The sequence below is a fragment of the Otolemur garnettii genome, unplaced genomic scaffold (genome assembly GCF_000181295.1).
Source record: "Otolemur garnettii isolate 467f Iridium unplaced genomic scaffold, OtoGar3 scaffold00031, whole genome shotgun sequence".
Lineage (NCBI taxonomy): Eukaryota > Metazoa > Chordata > Mammalia > Primates > Galagidae > Otolemur > Otolemur garnettii.
The window spans coordinates 13,584,865-13,595,265 of record NW_003852426.1 but is presented as its reverse complement, the minus strand read 5'-3'; the positions used below and the strand labels follow the sequence as shown (position 1 = coordinate 13,595,265).

General features: G+C 51.3%; 1 protein-coding gene across 3 annotated transcripts in view; it reads left to right on the top strand.

The window, feature by feature from the left end:
• Positions 1-8,802, top strand: part of CUL7 (cullin 7) — a 16,435-nt gene extending 7,633 nt beyond the window's left edge. For 2 of the 3 annotated variants that reach the window (XM_012804751.2, XM_023512764.1), the window contains exons 10-26: positions 390-617; positions 898-988; positions 1,091-1,262; positions 1,396-1,501; positions 1,784-1,879; positions 2,012-2,187; positions 2,508-2,641; positions 2,962-3,144; positions 3,396-3,502; positions 3,594-3,776; positions 5,074-5,234; positions 5,407-5,623; positions 5,726-5,996; positions 6,898-7,043; positions 7,176-7,302; positions 7,391-7,596; positions 7,853-8,802. In XM_012804751.2, the coding sequence (XP_012660205.1) occupies positions 390-617; positions 898-988; positions 1,091-1,262; positions 1,396-1,501; positions 1,784-1,879; positions 2,012-2,187; positions 2,508-2,641; positions 2,962-3,144; positions 3,396-3,502; positions 3,594-3,776; positions 5,074-5,234; positions 5,407-5,623; positions 5,726-5,996; positions 6,898-7,043; positions 7,176-7,302; positions 7,391-7,596; positions 7,853-8,176 (2,928 nt within the window). In that variant the 3' untranslated portion in view covers positions 8,177-8,802. Of the gene's footprint in view, positions 1-389; positions 618-897; positions 989-1,090; positions 1,263-1,395; positions 1,502-1,783; positions 1,880-2,011; positions 2,188-2,507; positions 2,642-2,961; positions 3,145-3,395; positions 3,503-3,593; positions 3,777-5,073; positions 5,235-5,406; positions 5,997-6,897; positions 7,044-7,175; positions 7,303-7,390; positions 7,597-7,852 lie in introns of all 3 variants that reach the window. The other variant, XM_023512763.1, reaches the window with a different exon arrangement.
• Positions 8,803-10,401: the final 1,599 nt, after the last annotated feature.

The following is a 10,401-nucleotide window of genomic DNA, read 5'->3' as shown; positions in this document are numbered from 1 at the left end:
AAAAAAAAAAAGATGGGGGTCTCACTCTAGCTCAGGCTGGTCTTGAACTTGTGAGCTCATGCCGATACACCCACCTCAGCCTCCCAAACCACAACTAGTTCTTGAGACAGCTGGGCCTGAATGAAAGAACCCAGGGATGTTCTTTGCACCTGTTGTCAACAGACTCAGTAGTCTAGAAATGCAGGTGGCAAGGCATTTCTTGGCTCTTGCCATTTCAATTTGTCTTTGGTTTTATAACTCCACCTGGCTCTTGTGTCTCTGTCCCTATCTTTTTATTTCCTCATGCTATCTTATTCACTGCAGCATCCTGGGTATATTCTACAACAGATACCCTTATGGCCCATGCCCTATCCCCTTTATTAACCTCCCCCTTTTCCTCCCCACCCCAGGTGCTCCAGGAACTGATTTTTTTCCTGCACCGCCTGACATCAGTGAGCAGGGACTATGCCGTGGTGCTGAATCAGCTGGGAGCCCGAGATGCCATCTCCAAGGCCCTGGAAAAGCACCTGGGAAAGCTGGAGCTGGCCCAGGAGCTGCGGGACATGGTGTTCAAGTGTGAGAAGCATGCACACCTCTACCGGAAACTTACAACCAACATCCTTGGAGGCTGCATCCAGGTCAGGAGGAAGGGCAGGGTGAAGCTTGTGGGCTTGGAGCTACATCAGAATCTTCAGCCTAAGCAGTGGCAGGGAAGGGGCCATGTTGCTACAGCTGGGAACAGCAGGTGACACTAGCAAGCCTGGGGTATTCATTCGCCACCACTCCTCCTCATCTGGGCCTGCTCTGCTGGTGTTATGGAGGAAGTTCCACCAGTGCCTGGTCTTCCTTCCACATGTTTCTCTATCTTTCTGTGTCCCCTTCTCCCTGTGCATCTTCTCTCTGATGTTCCGGCTACAGATGGTGCTAGGCCAGATCGAAGACCACAGACGAACCCACCGGCCCATCAACATCCCTTTCTTTGATGTGTTCCTCAGATATCTGTGCCAGGGTTTGTGCCTGTTTTCCCATTGCTCCATATCTCCACCCAAGGTCTGTTTCCCCTCTACACCCTACCAGACTGTGACCTCCACCCTTTCCCACTTGTCCCCAGGCTCCAGTGTGGAAGTGAAGGAGGACAAGTGCTGGGAGAAGGTGGAGGTGTCTTCCAACCCACACCGGGCCAGCAAGCTGACGGACCGCAACCCTAAGACCTACTGGGAGTCCAACGGCAGCACTGGCTCCCATTACATCACCCTGCACATGCGCCAGGGTGTCCTCGTCAGGTAAACACACTTCCACACATCTAGGCTTTCTCTTGCTTTCTATATTTGCCTTTGGGGAAGCACAACCCCTGAGCTTTGTCTGAAAGGACACGACAGATTACAGTTCTGACTGGTTCCTTTTCTACACTTCCAGGCAGTTAACTCTGCTGGTAGCCAGTGAGGACGCAAGCTACATGCCAGCCCGGGTAGTGGTGTATGCGGGTGACAGCATCAACTCTCTTAACACAGAAGTCAACTCGGTAGGGGTCCCTGTGCGATGAGACCAGTCCTTACAGGATCTACCCTCCTGCCCAGACTCCTAACACCTAAACACCTACCTGTCTTGAGCCCCACAGAAAGAATCTTTTATTTCTGTGCCTATGTGTCCTGAATGGCAAGGGTGGCATCCAGACCCCCTTCCTTGATTAGGACCCTACATGTCCTGGGACTGGGGAAGGGAGGGGTACAGCAAGGGGACTTGGATATTCTCAGTACTCCTATCCACATGTGTGGAGGTGAGAGTTTTCTGTACCCCCTGCCAGGTGAATGTGATGCCCTCTGCCAGCCGAGTGATCCTCCTGGAGAACCTGAACCACTTCTGGCCCATCATCCAGATCCGCATAAAGCGCTGCCAGCAGGTGGGGCCAGGAGTGTGGGGTATGGTCCTGGGTCTTGGGTAGTTCCAGGGATGAGGTTCAAGGGCATAGTTCACCCCAGGTCATCATGAGGATGGTATGTAGCAAGTGAAAACAGGCTTGTGTGTGTTTTAGGGCGGCATTGATACGCGCATTCGGGGGTTGGAGATCTTGGGCCCCAAGCCCACATTCTGGCCAGTGTTTCGGGAGCAGTTGTGTCGTCACACACGCCTCTTCTACATGGTTCGGGCACAGGCCTGGAGTCAGGACATGGCAGAGGACCGCAGGAGTCTCTTGCACCTGAGTTCTAGGTGTGTAAAAGTGTGTGTGCCTGTATCTGTAGGAAAGGTAGGCTGTTGTTGCAGGTGGCTGCCGGGCAAGGGTCTCTGGAGGCTGTAAGATGGACATTTAATGCTCTTGGTGAGGGGGAGTGTTCTGAGGTGTGGGGAGGGGAAGGAAGGATAAAGGGAAGAGATTTCTCTGGCAGGCTGAGAATGACATATACCATTAGCACAGGGCAGGGCTTTGGTCTGGATGGTAGGGGCCTGCTGGCAATCTTAAGCCAGGTGGACACTCAGGTAACTTAAGCATCAAGCCTCTGACACATTTCTCCTCCCATCCACATCCCTAGACTCAATGGGGCTCTGCGCCAGGAGCAGAATTTTGCTGATTGCTTCCTTCCTGATGATGAGGCTGCCCGAGCTCTGGGCAAGACCTGCTGGGAGGCCCTGGTCAGCCCTCTGGTGCAGAACATCACCTCCCCTGGTAACCGTCCTGGCACCTGGTCCCTTTACCTTCCCATTGCTTGGCCCCACTAATCTGTTCCTTGCCCTACCTAAGAATCACCTGGGTTATGTTTTTGATCCTTGTCCTGCATTCATAACCCTAGTGTCCTCTTCCCACAGCCTAGGGACTGCTCCCGTCCCCATGTCTCCCAAGTACCAGCTGACACTGTAAGATCAAGAGGGCCCTTGACAACCCCCACCTATCACTCTGTCCAGTGGCTTTTTCTCTGCATTCCCAGCCAGCTCCACCTCTCCCACTGAAGACATACTATGCCTTGGTTTGTTTGTCTTAATCTCTAGATGAGGATGGCATCAGCCCCCTGGGCTGGCTGCTGGACCAATATTTGGAGTGTCGTGAAGCTGCACACAACCCCCAGAGCCGTGCAGCAGCCTTCTCCTCACGGGTGCGCCGCCTCACGCACCTGTTAGTGCATGTTGAGCCCTGTGAGGTGTCCCCTCCAGTGGTGACCACTCCTCGGCCCAGTGAGTACTGGGGATTCAGGTGGGAGCTCTAGGTAGGAACTTTTGCCTGGGCCCCCTCTCGAATGCTACAGGCTCCTGTCTATCCTCACCCTTCCCCTCCCTGTGTGCTTAGCCAGGTTTGTGTCACCCCTATCCAGGAACATCATTTTGGGTGGCAGCATGTCAGGAAAGGCATCAGAACTCACCCTTCGATGGGGATGTGGGAGCCAATGGGCTGCTCCTTGCTTCTGCCACTTTCTCTGTCTCTATAGAGGGCAGAAACAGAAGTCACGACTGGAGCTCCTTGGCTACCCGGGGCCTTCCAAGCAGCATCATGAGAAACCTAACCCGCTGTTGGCGTTCTGTGGTGGAGGAGCAGGTGGGCGGGAACATGTGTGGGGAGAGAAGGGATGCTATTGTGGTGGTGTGTTGGGCGTCAGCCTCTTCATGTTCCTGTACCTTCCTTCCAGGTGAACAATTTTCTGACGTCATCTTGGCGGGATGATGACTTTGTACCACGCTATTGTGAGCGCTTTAATAGTCTGCAAAAGTCAAGCTCTGAGCTGTTTGGGCCACGGGCAGCCTTCTTGCTGGCGCTGCAGAATGGCTGTGCAGGGGCCTTACTGAAGCTCCCTTTTCTCAGAGCTGCCCACGTAAGTCAACACCCTCACCTCACCCCTGGGTCTCTCTCCATAAACTCTCCCTTCCTCATCCTTTTGTTCTAGTTTTCTGATGAGCATATGTTTGTATATGGCCATGCTATCAAAAACTTGAAAAAGAGAAAAAAGAAAAAAAAAATAGTGGCCTGCAGTGAACCATCCTAATACGTATATTTTCATGATTAGCATGCTTGAATAGTTTACTTACAAGTAGCCACAATACTCTGTCCTATTTTTCTTTTGACTGTTATATTAGAAACCTTTTTTAGTGTTGGTATTTGTCCTCTTTTTTTATTTTTGCACAAATATCATCTAGGGATATACTGTGATTTATTTCACTATTCCCATTCTTTCAACAAATATTTAATGAGCACTTAAAATGTGTCAGGCATTGTGATAAGAGCTCAAGATAGAATGGCTAGCAAGATAGGCAGAGCCCCTCCCCTTTAAAGTTTACAGTCTTCTGGAGAAGATGCAGTTAAGCCAACGATAAACTAAAATGTGATAAGTACCCTGTAAGCAAGGGACAGTGCAGCAGGAGCATGAAGCCCTGGCTACTTGAATCCCTTCTAGTCCTATTTTACTAGTAACACCTCAGAGTGACTATTTTCATACACATAACTTCCTTTCTCGTTTTATTTATTTATTTATTTTTGAGACAGATGGTCGACTGCTATGGTGTCACAGCTCACAGCAACCTCAAACTCTTGGGCTCAAGCCCTTCTCTTGCCTCAGCCTCCCAAGTAGCTAGGACTACAGGTGCCCACCACAACACCCTGCTATTTTTAGAGACAGGGTCTTGCTCTTGCTCAGGCTGGTCTCAAATTCCTGAGCTCAGGCAGTCCACCTGCCTTAACTTCCCAGAGTGCTAGGATTACAGGCGTGAGCCACCATACTCAGCATTCTTTTCTCATTGTAAATGATTTTTATTAGCTTAATTTTTAGACCCAGTTAATGTGAAAAAAGTTTCCATAATTGTTAATATTCCTAATGTGCACAAATGTTAATGACTGTATAAAATAGTACCAGGTGGGCACAACATACCTTGCTTCAGTGATGTATATGCTACAGTCTGACTTCATTACACTGCAGTATATCAGTGTAGCAAAATTGTACTTGTACCCATGATTATTTACAAATAAAAAATAGAAAAAAAATTGAAAAAAGAAAGCATTGACCAACTTAGACAGCTACCAGCCATTCACATCTACTTTGCAGACCCTCCTCACTGCTCCCACTCACCTGTTCTGGGTGCTTGTTCATGGTTTTCCTATGCTCTGCTGATGCCCAGGTGAGCGAGCAGTTTGCCCGGCACATTGACCAGCGGATTCAGGGCAGCCGGATTGGTGGAGCTCGAGGAATGGAGATGTTGGCTCAACTGCAGCGCTGCCTAGAAGCAGTTCTCATATTCTGTGGCCTGGAGATAGCCACCACCTTTGAGCATTACTACCAGTGAGTGTGGACCTGGATAATGGGAGCAGCTGGGTTGGTGGGGCAGAGTGGCAGGGGTAGGGCCAGCTCATGGGGCCTGGAGTCCAAGATATAGGCAGGCTGGAGCCCTGGAATGGGAGGCTGAGCCAAACTGGCACCCACACTAAGCCGTGGCCCGGGCTATGTGCTGCAGGCACTACATGGCAGACCGTCTCCTGGGTGTGGGCTCGAGCTGGCTGGAGGGGGCCGTGCTGGAGCAGATTGGTCCCTGCTTCCCCAACCGCCTGCCCCAGCAGATGTTACGGAGCCTGAGCACCTCTGAGGAGCTGCAGCGCCAGTTCCATGTCTATCAGCTCCAGCGGCTCGATCAGGAACTCCTAAAGTTGGAGGATACAGAGAAGAAAATACAAGTGGGTACCTTGGAAGGAATGAGCAAATGGGCAGATAGGAAGGAAGGGAAGAAGAGCAGACTGGGGGAGGCCATGGCACCTGGGAACCTTATGCCCCTCCAGGTGGGCCAGGAGACTGGCGGTGAGGAACATGAGAGCGAGAAGGATGAGGAAGCTGGGGCAGCAGCAGCGATGGGCCTGGTGGAGGGAGAGGAAGAGGAGGAGGAGAATGAGGACCTCTACTACGAAGGGACAATGCCAGAAGTATCTGTGCTCGTCCTGTCCCCACGCTGTTGGCCTATTGCTTCAATCTGCCATACGCTGAACCCAAGAACCTGCCTGCCCCCCTACCTAAGGGGCACTTTGAACCGATACTCCAACTTCTACAGCAAGAGTGAGCAGCCAGACAGAAGGGAATGGGGAACAGATGGGCTACTGGGAATGGACATGGTATTGTGGGTAGACCTTGGGCTGGGAGCTTTGATGTGAAAAGGGATGGTGGATTTGAAAAGAATGGGCAAGAGCTCAGGTTAAGGGGGGTGCCAAGTGCTATCTGACACCAGATCCCCAGATGGTTGCCTTTTCTATCCTTAACTAAGACCCTGGAATCTATTTGTGGGTAATGGAGAGGATGGAGGCAGGATGCACCCAAGGCCACCAAAAAGTGCTTTCACTTGGCAGATATCTGGCTTCTGCCTGGTCAGTCACCTGTAACCTAAACTCTCCACTGGGGGCTGATCCTTGGCTGGGTAGCAACAAAGGAGGGGGAAGAGACTCAGACCCTACCCTCAGGGGAGGACTCCCAGACTAACAAAGGATATTATTCCCTTTCTCATCATTTTCCAGTTTGATGAGAACCCCAGTTCCTTCATCCGTTCATGATTTTGTCTCCCTAAAAAATAAAATAGGGCGGGGTGGCACCTGTGACTCAAAGGAGTAGGGCACCAGCTCCATATACCAGAGGTGGCGGGTTCAAACCCAGCCCCAGCTAAAAACTGCAAAATAAATAAATAAATAAATAAATAAAACAGGGCAGTCCTCAAAGGCACTGATTAGAGTCTTACTAACAAAAGCCTAGGTCCAGGGTGGCTGCCAAGTGCTTTAGGCCTGCCAAGGAGGTATGCACAGAAAAAGCTGAGATCTGGAAGCTCAGACCAAAAGCCACAGTGTCTGTAAATGCTGGGGCTGCACACTCTGCAGAGATAAGGGGTGAGCCTGACCAGTGGTGTGGCCCCACCCAATCCCTGACTGTACCTCCTTTCCCTGCCTCCTCCTCTTCCCTGATTCTTCTCCAGGTCAGAGACACCCTACCCTAGAGCAAGGCTCACAGAGGCGACTGCAGTGGACGTGGCTGGGCCGGGCTGAACTGCAGTTTGGGGACCAGACCCTGCATGTGTCCACTGTGCAGATGTGGCTACTACTGTATCTCAATGATCTGAAGGTGGCCTAGCCTTTCTGCCTTTTTGCACTTTGTCCCTCACTGTTCTTCCCTAACCCCCACCTCCCTATCCTCCCCTCCATCTCTCTGCTCCACTTCTTTGGGGGTCCTGAATGTTTTCCATCATCTCTTAAGGTGGTCTCTGTGGAGAGTCTGCTGGAGCTCTCGGGGCTCTCTCCAGACATGCTGAATCAGGCGATTGCACCTCTCACCTCTGCAAGGGGCCCCCTGGACCTTCATGAGCCAAAGGATGTACCAGGGGGTAGGCACTTAGAGTCAGAGGGCCCTCTGCTCTGAGCTGGGATCAGGCTCCTCATGGGCATCCACTGAGCAAACAGCATTTATTTCAGGGGTGCTCAAGATTCGAGATGGCAGTGAGGAACCCAGGCCAAGGAGGGGCAATGTGTGGCTCATCCCACCTCAGACATACCTGAAAGCTGAAGATGAAGAGGGCCGGAACTTGGAGAAGAGACGGAACCTTCTGAACTGTCTCATTGTCCGAATCCTCAAGGCTCATGGGGATGAGGGGCTGCACATTGACCAGCTTGTCTGTCTGGTAGGTGGGGGTGGGCACAGTAGGTTAGGAGGCCTTGTAGTGGGGTCAGAGGGAGCAGGAGTGGTCCATAGGAGAAGGTGGGTCCACATTTGAAGTATGTGGTTCTTTTTGCAGCCTGTGGGTGTGAGGAGTGAGGTCAGGGTGCTCTTAATGTCCTTGGGGTTTTCTGTCCCAGCTGCTTGTGAGCGAATAGAAGCTAGAGATGGGTAAGCTTGGTGCCGCTGACCTACTGTAACCCTTTCCTCTCCCATACCAGGTGCTGGAGGCTTGGCAGAAGGGTCCATGTCCTTCCAGGGGTTTGGTCAACAGCCTTGGTAGGGGGTCTGCCTGCAGCAGCACTGACGTCTTCTCCTGCATCTTGCATCTCTTGGGCAAGGGCACACTGAGACGCCGTGATGACCGGCCTCAGATGCTGTCCTATGCAGTCCCTGTGACTGTAATGGAGCCTCACACTGAGTCCCTGAACCCAGGCTGTTCAGGCCCCAACCCACCCCTCACCTTCCACACCCTGCAGATTCGCTCTCGGGGTGTGCCCTATGCCTCCTGCACTGGCACCCAGAGCTTCTCCACGTTCCGGTAGCCCTGAAGATGGGGTCTAGAGGAGGTAGGGCTGGGGCTTTCTACAGAAATAAAACACAGGAGTTTGATTATATGACCTGTATGTGTTTGGCAATTGCTAGAGATGTGAACAGGGAAGGGGGAGGGGTTTTCCTGGCTGAAATGGGGGAAGGAGCCCCCTGGTACTGTCTGTCTTATGACATACCAAGAATCTTGTTAGCATGAGGCTCATAGACTGGGGGAAAGGTAGCGGGAGTCAAGTGTGACTTAGATCCCCTTCTAGGCAAGGGGATTCAGTGGACCAGGATGATTTCATCAGCCCCTTCTTAGAGGGTATGCAGTCAGAAGCCCTTTTACCTGGCAGGCTGGAGACCCTTGCCCATGTCAGCTGCTCACCAGATGATTTATAACTGGTGCGGATTATCAAGCAGGGTTTCATTTCCCTTGTTTGTGGAATTAGTCCAGTGGGACTCTGATGAGTAACAGGTGTGGAAGCATTTGATATGGTCAAGGCCTTACCAGTGAGTCCCTATTTTGACCACCACACTCAGCACTGATTTTGATTCACTGGCACCTTCCCTAAATAAGGCTGATAATGATGGTGAAATAAAACACTTTGGGGCCACAGCAAGCACCCAGAAACCTGAATGGGTATTCCATATGTTCATTTAGGATCTGGGTTGGAAGCAGCTCAGAAGGAAATGCAGGACAGTTCTTCAGTTCTTCCTACCAGCTCTTCTACTTTGCCCTTCTTCTACTCCAATGCCTCTACCCTTCCTCTGGGCCTTCAGAGCTGCAGTGTCCTCAAACTCCTACCCCCCAACAAGCCCTCTAGGCAAGCCCCTGCCACTGTGGGGGTTTGCTTGAGCTGCTATGATTGGCTCCCTTGGCCCCACCCACACTGAGGCAGGGCAAGTCAGGGCAGGCACTCTGTGCCAGGGATGGAGCTCTGCCTCTTGGAAGGACCTCTGGGTGGGGGGGGGGAAGGAGGGATGACCGAGGCATTCCTAGGGTGACAAGGGAAAAGCTATAGAAGAAAGGAGGGGTAAGAGTCAGGTGGTAAGGGCAGGCACAGAGGCCAAACAGGGTACTGAGCACCATCCAGTGCTGAGATTTAGAATAGTCTATAGAGGAAAAGAGGCCAGGGCCTAGGAGTCAGGCTGTTTAGGGTAAGGCCACAAAGCAGAGGGCAGGGGGTAGGGTGGTGAGCAAGTGACAGAGGAATTGTGCTTTGTAGTATTGGTCCTGGGCTCAAGCATCCCTCTGGCCTAAACCTGAATAGCTGGGACTTTATGTGCCACTATGCCCAGCTAAGTTTTATAGTCTTTGTAGAGATGGATTCTTACTATGTTTCCCAGATAATCTCAAGCCATCCTCCTGCCTCAGCCTCCCAAAGTGCTAGGATTTACAGGCATGAGGTACCACATCTGGCCAAAATACTGTATACTTTGGATGGGTAAACTGTATAGCATGTGAATCGTATCTCAATAAAAATGTTACAAAAAACAAAAAAAAAACAGGCAAAGTGTGGTCGCTCACACCTGTAATCCCATAACTCCCCTTCCTATCCTTGTGAACTCCCCACCACAAATCAAGATAGAACATAAGGCCTTCCTATAGCTCAAGCGGCCAAGGCACCAGCCACATACACCAGAGCTGGCGGATTCAAATACAGCCCGGGCCTGTCAAACAATACAACCAAAAAATAGCCGGGCATCGTGGCAGGTGCCTGTAGTCCCAATTACTTGGGAGGGTGAGGCAGGAGAATCGCTTAAGCCCAGGAGTTGGAGGTTGCTGTGAGCTTTAATGCCATGGCACTCTACCCAGGGCAATAGCTTGAGGCTCTGTCTCCAAAAAAACCCCCAAAAAACCCCGGTAAGGCCCACCTCCTACTGGCTGCTGGCTTTCCCAGTGCTCCATCCCACCCATGCCATGTGACCAAGCTTTGGCTAATTGGAGTAAAGCAGGAGAGAAGGCCCAGAGTACACTTTGGTGTAGCAATTTGGCACCTTCATACCAACATTCTGGTTCTGAGGTAGAAATTAGAATTCTTATGATTGCTTAAACGTTATTCCCCCCACCCATCTTTTTTTAAAGCTTCTCTCCAACTTTCTTAGTGAGTCCAGTAGTTGAACAGTTTTGTTTTTTATCTCCTAGAATCCATTCTTTTGTAAAGTTAAGACTCACACACACACACACAGACGACACTTGGAACCCTGTGGCACAGACCCCCTCCCTCTCTCCTGG